The 25,648-nt window shown below is 43.9% G+C and overlaps 1 protein-coding gene across 4 annotated transcripts in view; it reads left to right on the forward strand.

Annotated features, from left to right (window-relative positions):
* The window catches only part of LOC115084728 (serine-rich adhesin for platelets-like), an 859,145-nt gene that overhangs the window by 350,634 nt on the left and 482,863 nt on the right, over positions 1-25,648 (forward strand). For all 4 annotated transcript variants that reach the window (XM_029589967.1, XM_029589968.1, XM_029589969.1 and 1 more), the window contains exons 8-9: positions 16,847-16,901; positions 19,630-19,669. In XM_029589967.1, the coding sequence (XP_029445827.1) occupies positions 16,847-16,901; positions 19,630-19,669 (95 nt within the window). The remainder of the gene's footprint in view (positions 1-16,846; positions 16,902-19,629; positions 19,670-25,648) is intronic.

The raw sequence follows: 25,648 nt of genomic DNA on the forward strand, positions 1-25,648 counted from the left end.
GTACAGAGAAAGGTGACCAAAACAATAGGAATGGAACGGCTCCCCTATGAGGAAAGGCTAAAGTGATGTGATTAGGGCTGTTCAGCTTGGAGAAGAGACGGCTAAGGGGGGATATGATGGAAGTCTACAAAATAATGAGTGGACTAGAATGGGTAAATGTGAACTGGTTGTGTGCTCTTTCAGATAATAAAAGGACTAGGTGGCACTCCATGACGTTGGCAAGTAGCACATTTAAACCAAATCTGAGAATTCTTTTTCACTCAATGTACACTTAAGCATTGGAATTCATTGCTAGAGGATGTGGGTAAGGCAGTTAGCTGGGTTTACAAAAGATTTGGACAAGTTCCTGGAGGAGAAGTCCATAAATTGCTGTTAGTCAAGCTGACTTAGGGAATAGCCACTGCTTACTACTGGCATTAGTTACAGGGAATCTATTTAATGTTTGGGTACTTGCCAGGGACTTGTATCCTGGAGTTGCCACTGTTGAAAACAGGATGCTGGGCTTGATGGATCCTAGGTCTGACCCAGCATGGTAAATTCTTATATTCTCTCATTTTAAGATACTTTTCCTGGAGTGTAGGACCCTCACCTTCATCTCTTGAGCCCTAATACTGAACCACACCATCTGTTGATCACTGGATCTCAGATGATCATCCACCAAAACAGCAGAAATACTATTCCCTGTTGGTAAACATCAGGTTCAGTATCGTTCCCTCATATGTGTGTTCCATTATCAGTTGACAGAACAGTTCTTTTGCAGAGAATCCAGGATCTCCCTGCATCTAGAAGACACTTCATCTGGGATGTCCCAATCAACATCCTACAGATTGAAATCCCCATGTAATAGGACCTCCCGTTTCATAGCAATCCTGTGAATATCCTCTATTAAATCTCTATCCATTTCTTTTGTGTCTGTGATGGGGGTTTTTTATATTACAAGAGAGCAAGTGGATAGGAACGCACTGCACAAATCAAGCAATAGTCACAAAGGTACAATGGTCCTTGAATATAGAGTTTGAATGGTGACATTGTTTATGCTGAATAAAATGCTATTGTCCCTCCTGATGCAGCACATCCGCGAACCATGTGTGTGTTGGGGGAGAAAACCTCACGTATAAATGTGCAGATTGTTGAAGGATCGAATAAACACTTCTGGTTTATTAAATCGTCTTTCCTTATTGTGGAAACCTCGTTTTTGGGTTTTCTCACAGGACAAGCAGGATGGTAGTCCTCACATATGGGTGACATCACAGGATGGAGCCCAATCACTGAACACTTTTCTGTCAAAGTTTATACAAAGCTTTGACTGACTCTAGCACACTGAGTGCACTGAGCATGCTCAGCCTGCAATTAACCCTGTGAGCCACAGGTGTCTCCCTCAGTCTTCTTTTTTCCGCTCTGCAGTAAGCATAGCGGTTAGGAGCTCTGTGAGAAATTCTAACACTTTTTCCCACATGGAAACACTTAAACTTTTACTTCACAAACACTTTTCCCTGCAAGGGTCTCTCTTCGCGTACGTTTATTCTACGCTCGGTGAGTACTATGCCCTGTTTTTTCGGTCGGTTCCTGTCACCTCCCTGGCCTGCCAACTGACTGTGGTCTTCCCTCTCCCTATGTTTTCAGTTAGCCACACATAGCCTGCGAGTGTCCCTCTGTGACACACTGCCTGGTTATTAGCACTGGTGGGACAGGGACTTCCACAGTTTCCGTTGCTGCCTGGGCCCCTGTTGATTCAGGTCCTTTGATTTCCTCAGTACCCTCGCGCAGTCAATGCCCCCATCGTTACCATTGGTACCCCCTTCAGACCATCCTGGATTCTTAGATGCCATCAGTACCCTTCCCCCCGCGGTACAATGATACCATCAATCCCCGCATCGTTTCTATCGGTGCCATCCATGTTTTTCATCCATGACACTGATTTTTCCTTGGGTTTCATTGGTGCCATCATTGCCGGGATGGATGCCATCCACGAACACCTTGTCTCATTGGTGCCATCCATGCCGGGGTCGATGCCACAGTCACCCGGGGCACTTCCTTAGATGCCAGGATCATTTCCATCGATGTCATCCTTTATTTTATTGATGACATCTATGCCCATGACATTTCCATTGATGCCCAGATCCACTCCATCGATGGGCATCGATGCCAGATCCACTCCATCGATGGGCATCGATGCCCGGGTCGATGGCTGTGGCCATGCCACCGATACCGTCGGCACCCGCCTCCATACATCGATGCCCTCGTCGTTCCTATCGATGCTGTCATCGACTCCGTCGATGCCGGTATCATTTTTCTGATGCCAACGATGGGGGGTTTTTTTTGATTATTCGATGCCACATCGTTCCCATAGATGCCTACGCCAATGCCGTCAGTGCTTCCGTCACTGTCATCATTGCTCTGGCCGAGTCATCGACGCCGCCATCAACACCGTCAATACCGACATAGCACCGCCACGTAATGCCCTTGCCTGAACACAGTGCTCCATGCTTTGGGTTCTTATTAAAGCCCCTTATTAGCCTACGACACTACATATTGCCAGGAGCAGTGCAGGCATGCTGACAGTCCGTCATCAGTCGCCATCCAAGACAGCGAGGGCATCCATCTCGGCACTGGGGAAAGACCGGGCCAAGCACCATGGCATACATCGTCACCGACACAGTGACTGTCTGCCACTGACGCCATCCAGCACATTGGTGCTATCCTTCTCGATGCTGGACAATGCTCTGGCCGAGCAACATCACTACTGCCATCGACACTCTTCCGCACAGTATTGGCAGTCCTTGTTGCTCCAGAAACATCGGAATGAGTTCCGAAAAATTCTGCACTGGCGTTAATTGGCTCCCCTGTTCCCGAGGCATACCCCGCCGAAATCGGTGGGGGGGATTGTGGCCCTCCACAAAAAACTACCATCGTAGCGCCAGCCGCGCTCAGCCTGTCTCATCTATACCTGCGCCACCATACCAGGCATCAGAGTTGAGACGGGCGTCTACTCCCTCGATGATTCCTGAAATCCAGGGAGCCAGCATTCTTCACCGGATTCTTCATTGGATGGTAAGTACCCTGCTTCTGCAGCATTCCCACTGAGATGTGTTCTCTAATTCGAGCCACATGGTTTGAAAAGTTCTAGGTCATGTACCTTCCAAGAACCGTATTAGTGTCACATATTGCTATGCCAGCTATGTCAGCCACAATACCAAGAGAACCTCTCTATCATTTCTTTGGGATTGCATCAGGACATCCTCCCCTTTTCAGCAATGAGGCTTTATACTGATTAATGCTCTGGCTTCTGGTTCCTGCTTCACAACCAAAGTTCCAGGTGCATTCGCTGATCTGCTAAACACGACATCCAGCAAGCCCACCTCGAAGCCTGACTACAGGTCTCGATGTCTCCTTGTACAGCACACAGAAATGTGGGTAAGAATTTACCGCTCACACTCTGTTACATGATATCCAGATTACATCAGCCCCTCCAGTTGGACACCTCCTGGTCTCCCAACTGGCCGTATATCAGAGCGGCCACCCCACCTTGTACCAAAGTTCCCGGTACACTCCCCCAAACGCTACAAAGCGCAGAGGGGGGTTGGGGAGTTTTAATTACACTATTTTTTCTTTCAACAGAAAGTAGTTACTCTCCGCCCATCCTGGACTCAGAAATATCAACTTTCTTCAGAAGGCACAGGTAAAATGGTATCTCTCGTCACCAAGCTTCCATATCGCAGTAAGTACATTACCGCTAATCTTTCTATGTGCTTCATGGTGAGTCAACAATATTACAATCCCAAGCTCTGCCAGTTGCACCAGCTTCGACAACTGGGGGTATTCATTAAATCACTATCGGTGACTGCTGTTTCTCAGTGGATTGCAACATCATTCACGCTTTTCCTTGCATGGCAGCTGCATAAGCACAGTCAGTCCACGCAAGGAGCTCTAACTTCTTCATGACTCACTATACATTTACTAACTGGGATTACTGTCACTGCCATAAATCCCTTATATAACACTTCTGTGCACCACAGTCATAATGACCTTCCTGTCCAGCATACGCACAGACATTCTCATAAATTCTTAAATGTCCCTGCGTGCATTTTCCATAACCTCAGCCCCTCAATTCTTCATTGTCGGGCCATGGGGATTTTCACTATGCACTTTCCTCATAGATCTAAAACTGCTATGGGTTAGATTCAGGGAAATTCCATTATCAGTGGTCTAAGCTGTTCAACCGCTTTCGTCCCTCATCCATATTGCAGATCTAGAACCAAAACCTAGTCTGATTCTGCTCATGCTCGCAGGCACAGTTTCACATGAACTTCCTGGAGCTTGTAGCCATGCGTTATACCCTTATGCCTTCCAGTACTGCCTCTGCAACAAATCTTTGTGCATACAGACAGCATAGGGACAATGTGATAATTAATCCTGTTAATTGAACCTCGGTATATAAAAGCTATAAATAAATAAATAAATAAATGTGCTTTCCAGCACAAGCACGCACAACCTCTTAGCTGCTCTGCAAGGAAGCTGCGCAGCTCTACCCTTGGCCCTTGCTCACTCCATGTATCCTCGGGCCACTTATCTAAGAGATTTACTGAACGCACTAGCAGACCTTCTCCATGTAGGTTTCCATGGTCTCGAACTACATGTGTAGCGGGAAAAATCTTCTAACGCTGAGGTCAACCGAACTTGCCCTCTGTGTCCGAATTGAACCATACGGTGCACAGATTCTACTCCCTACACATGTTTCCAATGCATTCCTATAGACGCCTTTCTTCCATCAGGGGCCTCTTAAATGTGTCTCTTCTGCTGCCTCTCATAGCCAGCACTCTTCTAATGTTGAACCGGGACGGGGTTCATTGTTCCTCAGACCCAAGTCCTGGCTGAGACCAGTATGCTTTCCATACTTCTCAATCTATCACACCAGTAACCAATTCACCTTCTCACCAGTCAGTCTCAAATCGTAGGTTCACTGATGTTCTCAGGTACTGGTAGGGTCACAAAACCTTCCTCACATAAATCCTACCATTCAAAATGCCATGATTTACCACATGACACATACAAAAGAGTATTTCCCTTTTTCTTTTTCTACTTCACTCTTTTCTCTTGCTCCCTCCGATTCTGCTCCCCAGTCATCCTCCATATAGGTACACTTCTGTTCCAATTGGTGTATCGTTTGGAAGTGGGGATACCCGATTAACGGTAAACCCCTTCTGAGACAGCTTACCATGGATTATCCACTGATCAAGCCACCTCTGTTTTCACTAGTCACGGAATGAAACCTATATCTTATCCTTATAAGTCTCATACATTCTCCGTTCGAGCCTTTCCATTCCTCTCATTTCACAGTTTGACATGGGAAATTCTTTCCCTTGTAAATGTCATTTCTGCCAACAGGGTCAGTGAGTTAAACACCTTGTTACATACTCATCCGACCCTGCATTCCTCCGTGACCGAGTGGCACGCGCAGGGGGAACTTGAGGCAGGTTTTCGGGGGGTACGCGCGTATTCCTTTGAAAGTCTGCCCCTTTGTCAGGCTGCAACTTGGAGTTCTCTCCATACCTTCGCAGCCCATTATTGCTTAGATACGACTAGCCGGCATGCTCCATGTTTGGCCAGTCTGCCTACTCTTATTTTTTTCGGTTTAACTAACCAACATCCTTCCACGAACCCATTAAGGGTTTCAGGATGCCCTCCATTCCAAATTCCACCCCATTCATTGTGCCTTTCGCGCGTCTTGGGTGCATTTAGTGCACTCTCGGGTATCCTCAGCTCGGTACTCGCCCATATGTGAGGATTACCATCCTGCTTGTCCTGTGAGAAAGCAAGTGTTGCTTACCTGTAACAGGTGTTCTCACAGGACAGCAGGATGTTAGTCCTCACGAAACCCACCCGCCACCCCTGCAGAGTTGGGTCTGTATACGTTTTTACTTTTATTTTAGTTTCGCTTGCGCTTTTAACTATAAGACTAGACTGAGGGAGACACCTGTGGCTCACAGGGATAATTGCAGGCTGAGCATGCTCAGTGCACTCAGTGTGCCAGTGCCAGTGTCAGTCAAAGCTTTGTAGAAACTTTGACAGAAAAGTTTTCCGTTCAGGGCTCCATCCTTTGATGTCACCCATATGTGAGGACTAATATCCTGCTGTCCTGTGAGAACACCTCTTTACAGGTAAGCAATACTTTACTTGATCAAGATTTGCTACATACCTACTGCTTGACCACTCTCTCTTTGTGACTATTTATTATATGATCATATTACACCAATATAAATAGATGTCTGTTCCCTCTTTCCAGATTCATCCACAGTGCCGCTTCCTTACCTTGTAAGCCCAGCAGTGCTGTTGCTTTAATATTGTTTTTGTATACAGTGCCACTCCTCCCTTCCTTTCTATTCAGTCTTTCCTGAATCGATTGTAGCCTGGTATAACTATATCCCAATCATAGTTTTCCATTTACCAGTTCTCCTTTACAGCCATTATATCTAAATCAGTTTCTTCAATGACTGCCTCTAGATCTGGGATTTTATTTCTCATACAATGAGCATTATTGTACATGGCTTTCCAGATATTGTCCATTTTTTCCATTTCTATACAAATATTTAATGTTTTCATTACCTTAAGTTTTTGTTCACCCATCCCTGATGATTCTAATTTAAAGCTCCCCTCTCAGTAGGTTTACCATTCTGTATTGAAAGACGCTTCACCCTTTCTTTGGCAGGTGAACCCCATCTCTTCTCAGCATTCCTTGAAAAATCATCCCTTGATCCAGGAATCTAAAAGTTTTGGCCTTCAAATATTACATGTCCAACAAAATTGTCATAATATAATAGTTATGTTCTGTCTAAAGAAGCACAGTAGAGCAGATTACTATTCTGTCAAAACACTGTCCATGTATAGAACTGGGCCTTCTCTAATGGGATGATCTTGAACCTCAATCTGATTCTAGACCCCAGTGAATGGTTTCTGAACCAGGATGTAGTTAACAGGATATTTCTCAAGTGGGAAGCACACAAGGTAGATTTCTTTATAACTGTACTGAACTGAAAGATCATGACTTACCTGTTCACGGAGTATCTAAAGGGCAAACTAGCATGAGATGCTTCTTCCTTTTATTAGGGAGCAGGCCTTCTGTACACATATCCTCCAATTTTTCTGGTAAAATCCTTAATAAAATTTAGATGAGGTTAAAGAATTCTGATGCTCATTCCTCTACATTGGCCCAGACAGATTTGATTTACACTCCTTTGGCAGCTGTCAGGAATCCAGTCAATTTGGTCAGTTCCCTAATATCAATCATAGAGTCAGGGAGCACTATTTCATCATAACATTCAGTCTCTGGTCCTCAGTCTAAATGTTGATAGGAATATTATTTGTTCCTTTGCATTCTCTAGAGAAGTGTCTTAGGCACGTTTGGCTTCTAGGAAGGAATACACTGGAAAATCTTGTGGGTTTAAATGGAGGAGGTTTGCTATCTGATGTGAGGACAATGTTCTAGATTCCTTCTCTTGTCCAATACATAAACTTCTTGATTACAGTTTATATCTCTCATAGACTAGCATGAGAATCAACTGATACACTTGCGTGCAGTTAGCCCTTATAAGCCCGCAGAAGGAAGTTTTATCTCTCGCCAGCATTTAGTTATTAGATTTATGCAGGACTTGCTTAATTTGAAACCCTTCATGAAGCTACCCATTGTGTCATGGGACCACACACTGGATGACTATATATATTTGGTGGTGGTCACTTCATGCTAAAGAGCAAGTGAGGTCCAGACCCTAATAACTTATCTACCTTACTAAATTTCATCATAATTGTCCTGCTATGCACTCATTCCAAGTTCTTGCCTAAGGTGATGTTGAAATTCCATTTTAATCAGTCATTTTATCTTGTCAATATTTTTCTAGAAGTATAGAAACATACTCTTGGAAATGCCTCTCCGTAACCTGGCTAAAAGTATCATCTTGAAACTTCCCACCCTTAAGCAGACTGTGAAAACTTGCAAATATTTTTAGCCAGGTTAAGGGTGGGCAGTTTTTCCTTAGGGAAAAAAAATGATAGTAGTCTAGTGGTCACTGAAACAAAATAAAAGAATCATGGAAAATCAACTTCAATTAAAAATACAAAAGAAAACACTAATAACTTCAGCTCTTAAATAATATTGCCATAATTCTCCAGAAATCAGATTTTATACTGGGGATCAGGGAGCAAGTTTTAGCATGTGCTGGGAGATAGTAGCACTTACAAGCTAATTTTGAAAGGGAAACTCCCAGGAAAAAGTAGCTACACTTGGGCGTGGAGGGAAGGCAGTTTTCAGAAAGCAATCTTATATGGGTAATCATGGGTTTATCTATTTAAAAACCTTACAAAGTTGTTCTCATAAAGCTAGCTTAAAAGAGCACTGACCTAAAAATGTTCAACAGTTTTTCATGTCTATATTAGCATTTTTCCAGTTTAAATACCTTTTCCGTAGTGTGTAGCCAGATGGACTTAGGACCAATGGATATTGTGCTCTCCTGATAGCAGATGGGAGAAAGAGTCAGATTTCAAAGCTGATGTCAGTCTACATATACCCGTGCAGCATGCTTAGCTCTTCAGTATTTCTCTGTCTCCATAGCAGATGAGGACACTATCCCAAACAAGAGTAGTGTTACATTTTCTGCAAGAAAGAAGAGAGAAAATTTACCTTAAGAGAGCTCTGCTTCTCCTGCAGTGAATCCTAACCGTCCCTCCCCCAGTTGAGACTTCCTGAGGTCGATTTTCGATATCCCTCAGAGGCGAGCCTTGGTCCGACGGCCGAATCCCAGCATGGACTTAGCTCCCAGGGTGTCTGAAAGGCAGCGGGTGCAGATTCAAGCGCGGCGGTGAAGGTATTTCCCAATTCCCCCGCAGCTGGATACCACTCGATAGAGACGACCGGTAAGCTCCGAGACTAGGCAAGTCTCCGGTCTCCAAGGCTCGAACAGCCGTACAGTCCTTCCTCAACGAGGTTTAAATCGGGTTCAGCAGCCCTCCTTTGGGGCAGGCCCCGATTCGGTGAGAGGGTCTACACACGTGGAGACCCACTGGGGCGTTGCCATCTTGCCTTCATCTATGCCATTTTCCCCCTCTGATCAACGGTACGCGTGGGGTAGGCCATAGGCCCGAAGCTCCTATCTTAAGCGCTTAACTACGGTTTGAGCATATAGTGGCATGCACAACTAGGCCGCGCGCACAAACTCCATTGCCCGCACGCACAATTTGTGCGCACTGCATGCTCATAACTTCCGTGCATCCAAAACTCACAACTAAGCGCATCCGCCCGCATAACTCCACGCACGGGCAAGTTCCTAAGCCCTTCACGTGCATAAATAATGGCACCTCCCTCCAAGAAAGCCAAGGGACCCTTCCTTTGCCCAGCCTGTCATGTAAGAGCCACACAGCCTGGATTGAAATCCCTTCTGTGCCAACAGTGTGAACAGAACCAGGGAGAACCAGATCAAGACCCTCTACAGCCAGGAGAGGGATCCGGTACCACGGATGATGGCATCCCAGAACTAAGTATCTCCAACTCGGCGCTCCCACTACAACCCCTCCTGGGATCAACATGGATCCAGGAACCTTCTTCTGGGTGGAATTTTTCAGAGTGCTTCAAACCTTTGTCCAGGCACAACCAGCCCCTACTGTCCACCTGACTCAAGCCCAGCCGGAAGCACAAGCACCTCCCGGGCTTCTCGAGACATGACTCGCCTAGCCAACAGCCTCTCTGATGGGGATACAAATACCTCAGAGGACGAAACTGACTCCCTGGAAGAAGAAGAAATTCCCCCAGGGATGCAGCCATACCGGACCATGCTCCGATTCTTCCACAAGGACAAATTACCTACCCTAATGTCCCAGACTATGAAGACACTGGGTCTTCCAGGCACGGAGTCCTCAGCGGAACCGACGAAGAATCCAATGCTGGTGTACCTCCGTAAAGGCCTCATGCTATTTCCCTATGATGGAGCCCATTAAGGAACTGATTTACCTAGAATGCTCCAGAAGCCATTTTCAAAGGGGGGAGGTCTCTAGAAGCCCTATACCTGCTAGAACCCATGGCTAAGGAACTTCTACATTTCCCCAAAGTGGATGCTATGATCTGTGCAATCTCAAAACACACTGCGATCCCAGCAGAGGGAGGAGCGGCACTGAAGGACGCCCAAGATAGAAGGGTGGAGGCCATCCTTAAGCAGTCCTTTGATGTATCAACAGTTGAAGCTACAAATTGCTTCCTGCTGCGCCTTAGTGGCACGTTCCTGTTTGATCCTCGCCAGAGACGCAACCACGCCCAGAGAAACGATGGAGCCTGCAGACTCCTTCCTCACCGATGCTACCGCAGACCTCGTGCGAACCTCATCCAGGGGTGTCATCACCGCCGCAGTGTCGGCAAGAAGACAATTATGGCTCTGGAATTGGTTGGCTGACGTGACTTCCAAAGCGAACCTCACAAAAATGCCTTTTAAAGGATCCCTCCTGTTCGGGAGCGAACTGGAGAAATTAGCCAACAAATGGGGTGAATCTCCAGTACCAGGAACAAAAGAACATATCAGCGCTCCTCCCCCAGAAGAACCAAGGGCAGAGGATTGCAGCGCTTTAAACTTTACAAGAATACACAGTCCCAAGCACCACCTCCTTCAGGAAGGTCTCAGTCCTTTCGGAACAGGCACATTAAGAGAGGAGCAAGCTCAGGGGCAGGCCCCGACCGTACCCCACAATGAGAAGACGCAGACCCATCTACAGGAAGAAGACAGCTACACTAACTGCACTAACCACATTCTCTGGCAACAAATTCCAGAGTTTTTTTTGGTTTTTTTTTAACATCATAAATTTTGCATTTAAAGAAAAAGCATAAGATGACAGTCACAAAGAAAAATTATACACGTTTAATTGTTTAATTATACAGAGTTTAATTGTCCATTGAGTGAAAAAGAACTTTTCTGATTAGTTTTAAATGTGCCACATGCTAACTTCATGGATTGCCCCCTAGGCTTTCTATTATCTGAAAGAGTAAATACCCAATTCAGATCTACCCGTTCTAGACCTCTCATGATTTTAAACACCTCTATCATATCCCCCCTCAGCAGTCTCTTTTCCAAGCTGAAAAGTCCTAACCTCTTTAGTCTTTCCTCATAGGGGAGCTGTTCCATTCCCCTTATCATTTTGGTCGCCCTTTTCTGTACCTTCTCCATCGCAACTATATCTTTTTTGAGATGTGGCGACCAGAATTGTACACAGTATTCAAGGTGCGGTCTCACCATGGAGCGATACAGAGGCAGTATGACATTTTCCGTTGTTTTCACCATTCCTTTTCTAATAATTCCCAATATTCTGTTTGCTTTTTTGATTGCCGCAGCACACTGGACCGACGATTTCAGTGTGTTATCCACTATGACGCCTAGATCTTTCTTGGATGGTAGCATCTAGTATGGAACCCAACATTGTGTAACTATAGCATGGGTTATTTTTCCCTATATGCATCACCTTGCACTTATCCACATTAAATTTCATCTGCCATTTCGATGCCCAATTTTCCAGTCTCACAAGGTCTTCCTGCAATTTATCACAATCTGCTTGTGATTTAACTACTCTGAACAATTTTGTATCATCTGCAAATTTGATTACCTCACTCGTCGCATTTCTTTCCAGATCATTTATAAATATATTGAAAAGTAGGGGTCCCAAAACAGATCCCTGAGGCACTCCACTGCCCACTCCCTTCTGCAGAGAAAATTGTCCATTTAATCCTACTCTCTGTTTCCTGTCTTTTAGCTAGTTTGTAATCCACAAAAGGACATCGCCACCTATCCCATGACTTTTTACTTTTCCTAGAAGCCTCTCATGAGGAACCTTGTGAAACGCCTTCTGAAAATCCAAGCACACTAAATTTACCAGTTCAAAGTGAAGCAGATTTGTGAGGCAAGACTTGCCTTGGGTAAAGCCATGCTGACTTTGTTCCATTAAACCATGTCTTTCTATATGTTCTGTGATTCTGATATTTAGAACACTTTCCACTATTTTTCCTGGCACTGAAGTCAGGATAACCGGTCTGTACTTTCCCAGATCCCCCCTGGAGCCCTTTTTGAATATTGGGGTTACATTAGCTATCCTCCAGTCTTCAAGTACAATGGATGATTTTAATGATAGGTTACAGATTTTTACTAATGGTCGGAAATGTCATTTATGAGTTCCTTCAAAACCCTGGGGTATATACCATCCGGTCCAGGTGATTTACTACTCTTCAGTTTGTCAATCAGGCCTACCACATCTTCTAGGTTCACCGTGATTTGATTCAGTCCATCTGAATCATTACCCATGAAAATCTTCTCCAGTGCGGGTACCTCGCCAACAACCTCTTCAATAAACACCGAAGCAAAGAAATCATTTAATCTTTCTGCAATGGCCTTATCTTCTCTAAGTGTCCCTTTAACCCCTCGATCATCTAACGGTCCAACTGACTCCCTCACAGGCTTTCTGCTTCGGATATATTTTAAAAAGTTTTTACTGTGAGTTTTTGCCTCTAGGGCCATCTTCTTTTCAAATTCTCTCTTAGCCTGACTTATCAATGTCTTACATTTAACTTGCCAATGCTTATTCATTATCCTATTTTCTTCTGTTGGCTCCTTCTTCCAATTTTTGAATGAAGATCTTTTGGCTAAAATAGCTTCTTTCACCTCCCCTTTTAACCATGCCGGTAATCGTTTTGCCTTCTTTCCACCTTTCTTAATGTGTGGAATACATCTGGACTGTGCTTCTAGGATGGTATTTTTTAACAATGGCCATACCTCTTGCACACTTTTTACCTTTTGTAGCTGCTCCTTTCAGTTTTTAAAGTTTTCCTTTTGAAAGTTTAGCACGAGAGCCGTGGATTTGCTTACTGTCCCCCTTCTAGGCATTAATTCAAATTTGATCATATTATGATCACTATTGCCAAGCGGCCCCACCACCGTTACCTCTCTCACCAAATCCTGTGTTCCACTGAGAATTAGATCTAAAATTGCTCCCTCTCTTGTCTGTTCCTGAACCAATTGCTCCATAAAAATGTCATTTATTCCAACCAGGAACTTTATATCTCTAGCATGTCCCGATGATACATATACCCAGTCAATATTGCGGTAATTGAAATGTCCTATTATTACCACATTACCAGACAAATTCATGAGATCGCCGTGTCACTCTCACTCCAAGAGACAGACTGGCAGTGGAAACCACATTAGCAAGACTACTCAGCCTGAAGGCAACAGCTTCAGTGCCTACGCCTCAACAAAATACTGGCCACTATTCCATCTATTTTATCGTTCCCAAGAAAGAAGGAACATTCCGGTCTATCCTGGACCTCAAGACAGTCAACCATTACCTGAGGTTTCCACACTTCCGCATGGAAACCCTACGCTCCGTTATAATGGCGGTATAACTGGGAGAATTTTTAATCTCCTTGGACCTATCCAAAGCCTACCTTCACATCCCGGTCCATCAACATCACCAGCGCGTCCTGTGATATGTGATACTGGGCCAGCATTATCAATTCAGGGCCTTACCCTTTGGACTAGCTACCACCCCCAGAACCTTCACCAAAATCAAGGTGGTAGTGGCGGCAGCACTAAGGAAAGAAGGCGTCCTATAACATCCTTACTTGGACAATTGGTTGATCAGGGCAAAGTCTCCAGAGGAGAGTCGCCATGCGTCCACCAGAGTCAAGAATCTACTATAAGAACTCTGGTGGGTCGTGAACACAACCAAGAATTGTCTACAGCCCTCTCAGTCACTAGAATACCTAGGAGTCCGGTTCGACGCCAAACAGAAAAAGGTCTACGATCCCCCTCCACGAAGAAAGAAGCTAATGGATCAATTACAAAAGCTGCTGACTTCGGTCCGCCCAAGTCCTCTGCCTCATGACATCAACTCTGAAAGTTGTTCCGTGGGCAAGGGCCCATATGCGGCCGCTACAATGTTCCCTATTGTCATGATGGAATCCAGTGACCCAGAACTACTCAATTCGCCTCCATCTACTGACAGAGGTGCGGGAGCAGCTTCAGTGGTGGCAACATGAAGAACACATAAGCAGAGGTGTAAACCTATCCGCTCCGAAGTGGGTCTTGCTCACCATGGACGCAAGTCTCCGTAGGTGAGGAGCCCACTGTCAGGATCTGACGGCCCAGGGACAATGGAAGAAGTTAGAGGCGGGATGGAACATAAACCACCTGGAAGCACGAGCGGCCAGACTAGCCTGCCTACGATTCAGCCACAGACTCCGAGGCGAGTCCGTCAGAGTCATGTTGGCCAACTCAACGACCGTTGCTTACATCAACTGACAGGAAGGAACCAAGAGCCAGCAGGTGTCTCTAGAAATAGACCCTCTCATGGAGTGGGCGGAAATAAATCTACAAGGGATTTCGGCCTTCCACATCGCAGGAAAAGACAACATCCTTGCGGACTATTTCAGCAGAGAAAGCCTAGACCCAGGGGAATGGTCGCTGGCAGACACAGCTTTCCAGCTGATAGTAAATCGATGGGGTCTGCCAGCCATGGACCTACTAGCAACTTGTCGCAATGCCCGGGCCCCCAGATTCTTCAGCCGCAGATGAGAACCACAATCTCAAGGAATAGACGCTCTCATCCAGAACTGGCTGGAGGATAGCCTCCTGTACGCCTTCCCACCCTGGCCACTACTAGGCAGGTACGTCTTACTAGTCGCCCCGGATTAGCCAAGAAGACCATGGTATGTGGACATGCGAAGACTATTGGCGGGGAATCCTTTGCGTCTACCGCCATACAGGGACCTTCTTCAGCAGGGACCGATCTCCCACGAAGACCTGGTTCGATTCTCTCTTACGGAATGGCCCTTGAGAGGACTGGCCTAAAGAAGTGCGGCTACTCAAAAGCCGTGATTGTGTACCTGCTTCAGGCACGCATGTTTTCCACATTTTTGTCTTACATACAGATCTGGAGAGTATTCGAAGCTTGGTGTGAAGACCGCGTTCTCCTCCCAAGGACAGCGAAGGGGTTGTCCCTCAACTCCCTCAAGGTCCAAGTCGCAGCACTGGCCTGTTTCAGGTTTGACGGGAATGGTATCAAGACTGTCAACCCATCCTGATGTGTCTCGTTTCCTGAAAGGGGTCAAACAACTCTGACCACCATTGAAGTGGCCAGTGCCTCTATGGAACCTCAACCTAGTACTAGACTTCCTAGCGGGGGAATCTTTCAGACCAACAAGCGCCCTGTCTCTACGTCTCCTGATCTTAAAGACAGTGTTCTTCATCGCAATATGCTCAGCCCGGCGCATCTCCGAACTTTAAGCATTATCCTGTTCACCCCTGGCACCATATAGTTGCGTACGGTACCATCCTTCCTTCCGAAAGTGGTTTCCCAGACCATATCCTTACCATCACCAGATGAACACAGGGATTCAGAAGACTCGCCTGAATGTCTGATACCTGAAGAAATCATAATCCTTGCGCAAAACTGACCACCTGTTCGTTCTTCACAGCGGGAAGAAACAAGGGGAAGCGGCATCCCGGGCCACCATAGCCCACTGGATCAAAGAAGTCATTAATGCTGCCTACATAGAGACAGGAAAACCATTACCTCTACTGGTCAAGGCGCATTCTACAAGGGCCCAGGCAGTCTCCTGGGCTGAAACCAGGCTGCTTTCACAAGCCGAGATCTGTCAGGCGGCAACATGGCCCTCCCTACACACCTTCTCCAGGTTCTATCGCTTGGATGTTCAAGCAAGGGAGGACACAGCCTTCGCAAGGGCAGCACTAAGTGGGCCACGGGCAGCCTCCCACCCTAAAGGGGAGTAGCTTTTGTACATCCAATTGGTCCTGAGTCCATCTGGCTACACGCTAGGAAATGGAGAAATTACTTACCTGATCATTTCGTTTTCCTTAGTGTAGACAGATAGACTAAGCATCCCACCCATGGCTGCCCCAGAAATAGAGAACCGCAGATATCAAATCTCGAGACTGAGCCCTCTAATTCAATACTCCCGCAGTTGCCCAGGTTTTGGTGTTTATTGTTTCCCAAGTGTTGGCGGTCTACAGTTTCAAAAGTTTTATATATAGAATCAGTTGAACCAGTTCAAATTTAATCAAGTATAACCAAGTATTAAGCAACATATATTTATACTGGCTTTTCGAAGACAATACTGAAGAGCTAAGCACGCTGCATGGGTATATGTAGGCTGACGCCAGCTTTGAAATCTGACTCCTCCTCCCATCTGCTATCAGGAGAGCACAATACCTGAGCTCATCTGTCTACACTAAGGAAAACAAAATTATCAGGTAAGTAATGTCTCCATTTTTTTAAAAGGTATCTCCAGAACCAGATCTGTGGAGATAGTTTATCATCAAATAATACATTTTAAAATAAAACAAAAATATTTGTTGATTCTGCATGTGCTCATGTCATAGCTGTGTTGGTAGTAGAGCTCTGGAAATAGGAAAATGATAATTTTCTGGTTCGAGTGCATGAAGTTTACAAATGTCCTCTAGAGCTCCTGAGAAAAAAAAATATCAGGTTATTCTTTCTGCTGTTTATAAATGTCCTTCATTTTGAAATAGGCTTTCTAAAAAAAATTAGTGGTTGACAGTCCATTTAGAATTTATCATTGTGTTGCTTAGTGCTAAGCTATAATTCCAAAGTAAGCTGAAAATAAGTATTGTTAAAATGCTGTCATACCAGAACTAGGGATCCCTTTTAATGAGCAAAAATAAGTATGTTATGATGATATCTTAATTTTTAGTAGCATAGTTTTTATACTGATTAGTTAAGTGTCCATTAATGAAAATATTTGAGAAAAGTATTAATGAGCTGAGCAAAAGCAAATATTTTTGTTTTCTAGATTGTTAAGGATCTCAGTGAGTCGTTATCCCCACCTGAACAACCTACAAAAAAGGGTAAGGTTGCTATATTAGCTTTGTAATAAAAATAAGTGGTTTTCAACTTACCGATATGGGAATAAGACAAAATTATAAATTGGGTGAGGAGCTAGTTGAGCCATAAACACTGTAAAGAAGTGTATGTTAGACCTTCCTTAAAAGTCCAGGACCAGGCATCAAGGCTGGTTCACCTTAAAACAGCCTACAAGGGAATCCTGGTTGCAGGGCGTTTACCCTGGGGAAAGGCCCCACACACAAGGAGAAGAAAGCAGTTTCTTTGTTAAAACTACTTGTCTGATCACTGCATTTTTGTTTCCAGCACTTCTGAGGTAAACAGGCTGTTAGTTGTTTAATTTGCCTGTAAATAATTAGTCTGTAGAAGAATAGTCTTGTGTTCCGTCTAATCTGTCCTCTGGCAAGCCAATGACCGGTCATGCTGTGTTACATATGGTGGCAGTAGTGGCATGTTTCTTTTGTAAGCAGCTGCACAGATAGGCACCCTCACCAGCAGCAGAAAAGAGAGAGCATTTTTTTTCTCTTGGGCCTGGCTGTAGCAACAGAATTATATATTACAGGCCAAAAGGTAGGTCCACCTGGACAGACAGGGACAGTTAGCTTAAGATTTTCTTTTCTATTTCTTCTTTCTGAGACAAAGGGAAGTTGTATTGTGGGCTCCTGAGTAAAACTATAGAACCGCCTTGGTGGTTAACTAACATGGAGAGATTAGTGCAAACTCTTGCTGAAGGGCAGCATCAGCTCCAGAGAATGGTTCAAGCAATGCCTGAAAACTTTAACCAGCAAGAGGGAATGCTGGCCCAGACAGCCAAAACAATGCAAGATATCAAATATGGGCAACCCTTTGCCTCCAGTCTTGTTTAAAATGAAGACAGGAGAAGACACGGATGTTGGGTTTTTTTTTAGGAATTTTGGGAAAAGCTACTTTGACTACCTACCTGGTAAATATGCCTACAGGCAAAATCAGTTTTTCTCCCCTCAAAATCAGCCTACCAACATCCCCCTACTTCGCCCCCAATCTCTACCATCCCCGTTCTCCCAACAGGTACGAGACCTAGGTGTCATGCTAGACAGCCAATTCAAACTAAAGAAATTCATTAACACTACCCTGAAAGAATGCTTCTTTAAATTACACACCCTAAAGAAACTCAAACCTCTTCTCCACCAACCAGATTTTCGTACAGTACTACAAACCACTATATTTTCTAAAATAGACTATTGTAACTCACTTCTCCTAGGCCTACCCAAAAACTCCATACACCCACTACAAATTCTACAAAACACAGCTGCACGGATACTTACCAACACATGCAGAAATGACCACATTGCACTGGCTCCCCATCGCATCCCGAATCCAGTACAAAACCCTTTCCATCATACACAAGGCACTCCACAATCCTGAAATGAACTGGTTCAACGATTCCTTAGTATTCCAAGAACCCTCTAAACCAACCAGGAACCAATATCTTGCTTCCATATGCACACCCTCCCCTAGAAACTACAACCTGGCATCTACCAGAGCACGTGCCCTCTCCATAGCTGGCCCTGTCCTAAGGAACAAAATGCCCGTAGACCTTCGCCAGGAAGACTGCCTACAAACATTCAAAAAAAAAAAACTAAAGACTTGGCTGTTCACACAAGCGTACACCTAATCCTACGCCCCTACACTCACACACGCTTCCCCCAGCCTCATCCACTCATCCATTTAAGATGTCCACATGTTGAATAGCATTGTAATTGATTGTATATAACCCTACTACTCTGTACATATGTTTCCTCTTTATCCAACTTCACTGTCGCATACATATATCTTTAGACTTTTAGGCATGTTCTCTATTAAGTTCTTCTTATTTAACTGTTCTATTGTTATTTGTCAAGCACATATTATGTGCAGTTTATCATTTACTGTAAACCGATGTGATATCCCTGATGAATGTTGGTATATAAAACCCTAAATAAATAAAAATAAATTTTCATTTTTTAAATTTTCCTAAAGTTTCTTTGTTCACAGCTAAGGGTGTTTAAGAAATATTTTTTAGAAATACTTAAAATTCCTTTAGAAGCTTTACCCACCATCATGTAAAGTTTATTACCTGTCATCTCCTAAAGAAGAATATAAATAGGGGATGGGAGAGATTTTAACCTCTGAATCACTGTGTGATTTGTTTAGTGTTTCTGATCTATTGGAGAAACCCAATACTGATTCAGTCTCTAAGACTGTAATATAGTCAATTTTGTTTTGGAATCAGATAGGGAATGGATTTTGAGAAGATATTTTTGCTATAGGAGTGATTTTTCTTTTTCTTTTTTTTTTTTTTTTTTTAATATGGTAGTATTCTTATGGAAGGCTGCTTTTTTTCCTGGTGCATCATGTGCTTCTCAGAAAAGGAGAATTTTTATTGGATTGAAGCTTCGTTTTATTCTTAAATTTCCTTGTAAATGTTTGTTGATATATGAAGGCAGTGGTTAAGTGTTTGTTAGACCTTTACAACTGTGAGAGTTTTTGAGCCACAAGTCTATAGTTTTTCTGTAATGCCTGTGTTGATGTGCAAAGTGAAATTGATGATTTGTACTTCAGATTTTTAAGTTTCTATGCCTAAATACGTAAGTTTTTCTAATTGAGATGTAACGTCTTGAGGTGTTAAATTTAAAAATTCAATAACTAATATATTGAAAAAGGAAGACAGATTCCATAGCCAACTTCAACTAATCCATTTTTATTTTATTCTAGAGTCTGAGGAACTATCACCCCAAAAACCCAACAAGTGTAGGTGAGATGCTTGAACATCCATTGTATGTATATATTTTTCTTAGTGCATATATCAGTTATTTAGCTTAAAGAAGTTATATGTAGGATCAGTGATTAAATTCCACTACTAATGAGAAATTTGGATTTTATTCCTAGCATAATTAACTCGAGAGCTACACTCAGCCTCTCAGGATCTGGAAGTATACTGTATTGTCCATTTTGAACATGCTTCAGGCCTCTGTTTGTTGCTTTGGGACAGCAAGATTATGGGATTTGAATGGAGCCATCTGGACAGAAATGTATGCTAAACTGATGATATGGGATACAAACCAGTTGAAACAAATTTAGTTTTATAGTTTAGAAAAGCTGGGTCTTCAGCATTAACAGAGGAGAAAATTCTGAATCAAAAATAAGCTTTGGTCATTGTAGTAGTCCTTTTTAATAGTAAATAATATGCCTGGTTTTATGGGAAGCAAAATTAAACCCTTTGTATTAGCAGTTTACCAGCTTTGTCCACACCGTCATGGCTCTTGCCCTGTTAGCAAAGGGATATGATAGAGATTTGTGGCACAACAGAGCTAGTTTAGAAAAGAGAAAGGCTTTGAAAGAAAAGCATGCCAGATAGGTTTCTTTTTGCCAAGAGCAGTACAGCATCACTGCTTTTATGAACAAAAAAAGAGGAGCTATGAGCAACCAGCACCTCAAATAGGAAGCTACTAATTACATTTCCAACTCTCTTCCACTTGAATGAATGTCACTTGCTATGGTTATTTTCTTTAATGAGTCCAAATCCTTGCATACAGAATTTCTTATTCTTCTGAAGTTTGGTCAACAGATGTTGATACTGGCTTTTAGACATTCATTCCAAAATGTTTGAGGATTTTTTCAGTATAGTTCTTTTGACTAAATGACGGTTGTTTTTTGTTTGTATTTCTCTCCATTTCAGTGCCTATGATTCAATTGGGTCTTCTAATTCTTTTAATTCAATCTCTTGAAGTCTTTCTTAATTTGCTAAAGCCATTGATAATCCAAGAACTATCATTTTCATTTCTGCTGGATATGTTTCTTGATAGTCTGTTCCATAGTGTTGAACATATAACCAGTTGCTACTAATCTTGCTTTTTTCTTAGCGTATATACAGGTGAATCCAAAACCAGTGAGTTATGCACTTCTACCAGCAGATGGAGATGGAGCAAAGCTGACATTACAATATATATACCCTTGTAGTGACATCAACCCGCCAGTGTCTCCAGCAGATGGTGAACGTGCATCTTCCTAATGGGGATTGCTTTACAGTTTTGAAGGAGAAAAGAAGAGGAAAATTAATTTGCACCGCTCTCCTGTGGTGATATCGTATGGTCCCTCCCTCGGTTGAGAATTCATGAGGTGATTTCTGTGGTTTCTCAGCCTTGGTCTGGTAGCTGGTTTTTCAGCCAGCGTGGACTTAGCTGTAAAAAAAAAAAAAAAAAAAGCTGAAAGGCAAGCGGGTGCAGGAAGCCGAGAGCGGCTGTGAAGGTCTATATCCACTCCTCCCACAGCCGGAGACCAACCTTGTACTCAGCCGGGATGGGCTGAGCTCAGGTAAAGGGTATTGTAAAAAACCAAAACAAAAACCCGCAGAGAAAGGAAGTTGAGAAGGGATTTCTCCCCCCCCCCCCCCCCCCCCCCCAGTTCTCCATGCTCAGTGAGCGATTAGACAGTTGTTCCTGTCTCCGATGGACGAGGAAAGCCTGGTGGGTTCAGCAGCCCTTGCGCCTAGGCCCTGTTTCAAGGCTTTGCTTGTTCGCTGCTCGGTAGGCCACTGTGGCATTTTCATGTATATTTTGTGCGCCACAGATTTCCCTCATCAGTTCCTTCGGATCATTCTAGTGCACCCAACTGTGCGTTTGGTTGGGCACCTATCAGGGCACCCAGTTGTGCATGCACGCATGTGCCTTTTTTGTGCACATGCACATTTTTTTGTGCACATTCACACATTCACCTTTTTTGTGTCCATTGTCTTTGCCTCCTGAGGGAGCTCAGATTGAGCACTTATATAGGCATAGTGTTGTCAGGTGCTTGTTAGGCATATTGGCCAACTATGGTGTCCATGGGGAAGAAACCTAAGCACCTTGCCTACGTGTTGCTTGTCATATTTGGACATCTCAACCTGGCATTCCCTTGAATTTGTGTCAGTGCTGTTTGAAGGCTCAGGGAGAATTACCAGTTTCTGATTTTACTAAGCCTGGTTTTTCCCAGCCTAGTGCGGGAATGGAAAAGGAGCTGCCTGAAGGGCTGCCTGATTTTGGAGCTCCCCTAACTGGTTCCTCAGTGGAGGAAGGTAGTTCAGTGGGTGGATTCCCCACCTCGGTTGACGTGGGGAACATCCAACCACTCTCACCTTCTCGATCAGGAAGTTTCCATCCTCCTCGAGTCCCGGGCAATAGAACCAGTACTCTTCTCTCAGCAGGCCCAGGAATTCTATTCCCGGTATTTTCTAATCCCAAAAAGTCAGGTGGCGTTCACCCAATACTGGACCTTCGCGTCTTAAACAAATACCTACAAAGAGAGAAGTTCAAGATGGTGGCATTGGGTTCTCTACTTCCCCTTCTGCAAAGGAAAGACTGGCTCTGCTCTCTAGACCTCCAGGACGCTTACAAGCACATCTCAATCACTCCATCACATCGCAGATTCCTGCGGTTCCTAGTAGGCCCAAAGCACTTCCAGTATCGAGTGTTGCCATTCAGCCTAGCATCTGCCCCACGAGTCTTCACTAAGTGTCTCGTCATGGTAGCAGCCTATCTCAGGACTCAGTGTCCATGTCTACCCCTGTCTCGACGATTGGTTGATCAGGGCTCCCACTCATCAAACTGCGCTGATGTCCCTACGTCTCACTTTGCATACCCTGATCTCCCTAGGGTTCCTCATAAACTATCCGAAATCCAGGCTAGTTGCATCTCAAACCCTATTGTTCATAGGGGCCGACTTGGACATTTTAAAAGCGAAAACCGGGGGTGAAAGAGAGAGAGAGAGAAAAAGAACTTGAATTTCATCCGGAGACCTTTTTCTTCAATTTTATTACTTAACTCGTTTCTCCTTTTGCCCGCGAGGGTGAGGGGGAAGTCCCGGCACGCCCGAAAGGAGACGCACCTGTGACATCGAGGAGGGACCGGAACACCATAAAATCGGCCCCTCCTGCGGCGTGTGAGAGCCGCCGACGCGCTGCCGAAGTCGCGCAGCTTTGAAATAATATCGTGGACTTGAGCTGACTTATTGTTAAATATTGGCATCTTCAGTAAGTAAAAATTTCTTTTTTTTTTTTTCCTAAATCTCTCTCTCCCAACTGCCCCCATCAAAGTAAATCCAAGGTTAAGTAAATAGAGGCAATTTGAAGTAAGCCCCACATATTAGTATCTTTGATAATTATTCTTAATGCCACATTCCAAGAGGAAAGCGAAGATAAGGGAATTGGGGATGAGTACCCCAAAACCAGATTCTTCCCAACCTACCATCACGGGGTTTATGGTCCCAGTCATGGACATCTCTGCTCCACAGGCGTCCTTGGTGTCGGGTCCGCAGGAGCGGGTGGATCAAACACCGGATATGCAGATCACTCTTAGTCCTGGAGCTCCGTCTACCCCCCCCCCCCCTTTTCCCTCGGAAGCATTGGGAATATCAGGTACCTTAGAACCCGGAGCAATGGGAACTGAATTTATTGCGCCCTGCTATTCCTAAACCTACTGATGAGATAACTTTGGACTCTATTTGGGGTGCTATAATGGTACTGGAGAAATCCATTACCTCATTAGTAGATGTTACTTCTAATCTGACTGGGAAACTCATAACAGTGGAAACAAATACCTCTTTAAATACTCAGGAAATTACAACTTTGGAATTTAAAGTTTCCTCTTTACAACAAAATCAAGAACAACTGATGAAATCAGACCTGATGCAGCAACGTAGATTGGAAAATATAGAGAATTCTATAAAATATCAAAATTTGCGTATATTAAGTTTTCCAATTTTGAAGTGGATATCTCCTTTGGATATGGTTAAAAAATATATAACAGAAATTTTAAAAATTCCTAAAGAAATTATGCCTTACCATAGCTAAAGCGATTATGACAAAATCTGAAGTGACTGAACATCCTGATCAAGTGTCTGAACCGGATCTAGATCTGACACAGTTTTTGGAGACATCCACAGAACTAAAGTTAACTAGACGAGGAACTTTGTTTTTACAATTTGTTTTCTCCCAAGACAGAGACATGTTACTGAAAGCTTTTTTTCGTAACAGACCATCTCAGTTTTTTGGTCAGCTGGTTTGGGTTTTTCCAGACATTGCACGTTCCACTCAGGAACGTAGAAAAAAATTCTTAGCTATGCGAGCTGAAGTAGTCGCCCTAGGGGCCAGGTTTAATCTCAGGTTTCCATGTCAATGTGTAGTGATTATGCAGGGTGTAAAAAATGTTTATTTTGAACCAGAATTCCTGTGTAATTTCTTAGATGCACGTAACTTGAGCTCTCCAGTTTAATTTGTTTTTGAGTACGGATTGAAATGGAATAAATTTCCATGACTGCCTCTATAACTTATTATATTTTTACTTTTTATTTTTCTTGTAAATCCGCTTAAATCTATTTATACCTTGGAATTCCTTTTACTTTAATATTACATAGGAAAACGAACTAGCAGTTAGAAATTATGTTAGAGATAATTTTTTCTTTGTAATTGTTTACTTTATTATGTTTATGAGTGTAGTAGACTGCAAATCCTATTTGTATTTTTCTTTTAATTTTACCTGTAATGTTTGGTAAAAATTCCATAAATAAATATATTAAAAAAAAAAAAAGCGAAAACCTTCCTACCCCGGGATTAGGCTCTCACTCTCGCATCTCTGGCCCATCAACTACAGTCTCGACAACATTCAACTGCACGTCACTTTCTGATCTTACTGGGTCATATGGCCTCTTCGGTGCATGTCACTCCGATGGCCCGCCTAGGCATGAGAATAATGCAGTGGACTCTAAAATCGCAGTGGATTCAGTCTTCTCAACCAGTGTCCATTATTGTCCACATCACCAACCAACTCCGCTTATCGCTGGCTTGGTGGATAAACCAATCCAATCTTCTTCAAGGCCTTCCATTTCAGGTTGCAGAACCTCAAATAACCTTGACAACAGATGCCTCCAACCTCGGCTGGGGTGCACATTTTGCAAACCAGCAAATTCAGGGCATCTGGTCTCCAGAGGAAGCCAAACACCAGATAAATTTCCTAGAGCTTCGTGCAATCAGATATGCTCTCAGAGTCTTTCAGGATTACCTCACCAACAGGTCATCCTGATTCAGACCGACAACCAGGTGGCCATGTGGTACATCAACAAACAAGGGGGAAAGGGCTCCTACCTCCTGTGTCAGGAAGCTGCACAGATATGGGCAGAGGCTTTTTCCCAGCTCAATGTGCCTCAGGGCCACCTACTTGCCGGGAGTGGACAATGTGTTGGCAGACAAGCTGAGTCGCACGTTTCAACCGCAAGAGTGGTCTCTCAACCCCACAGTAGCGGACTCAATATTCCAACGCTGGGGTTACCCTCACATAGACCTCTTTGCGTCAATCCACAACTGCAAAGTAGGAAACTTCTGCTCTCTCACTCGCAGCCAACACTTGCAGCCAAGAGACGCTCTCTCCCTCTCGTGGACCAGCAGTCTCCTTTATGCATACCATAAGAACATGCCATACTGGGTCAGACCAAGGGTCCATCAAGCCCAGCATCCTGTTTCCAACAGTGGCCAATCCAGGCCATAAGAACCTGGCAAGTACCCAAAAACTAAGTCTATTCCATGTTACCGTTGCTAGTAATAGCAGTGGCTATTTTCTAAGTCAACATAATTAATAGCAGGTAATGGACTTCTCCTCCAAGAACTTATCCAATCCTTTTTTAAACACAGCTATACTAACTGCAATAACCACATCCTCTGGCAACAAATTCCAGAGTTTAATTGTGCGTTGAGTAAAAAAAGAAC

This window comes from Rhinatrema bivittatum, chromosome 2 (genome assembly GCF_901001135.1).
Source record: "Rhinatrema bivittatum chromosome 2, aRhiBiv1.1, whole genome shotgun sequence".
Taxonomy (NCBI): domain Eukaryota; kingdom Metazoa; phylum Chordata; class Amphibia; order Gymnophiona; family Rhinatrematidae; genus Rhinatrema; species Rhinatrema bivittatum.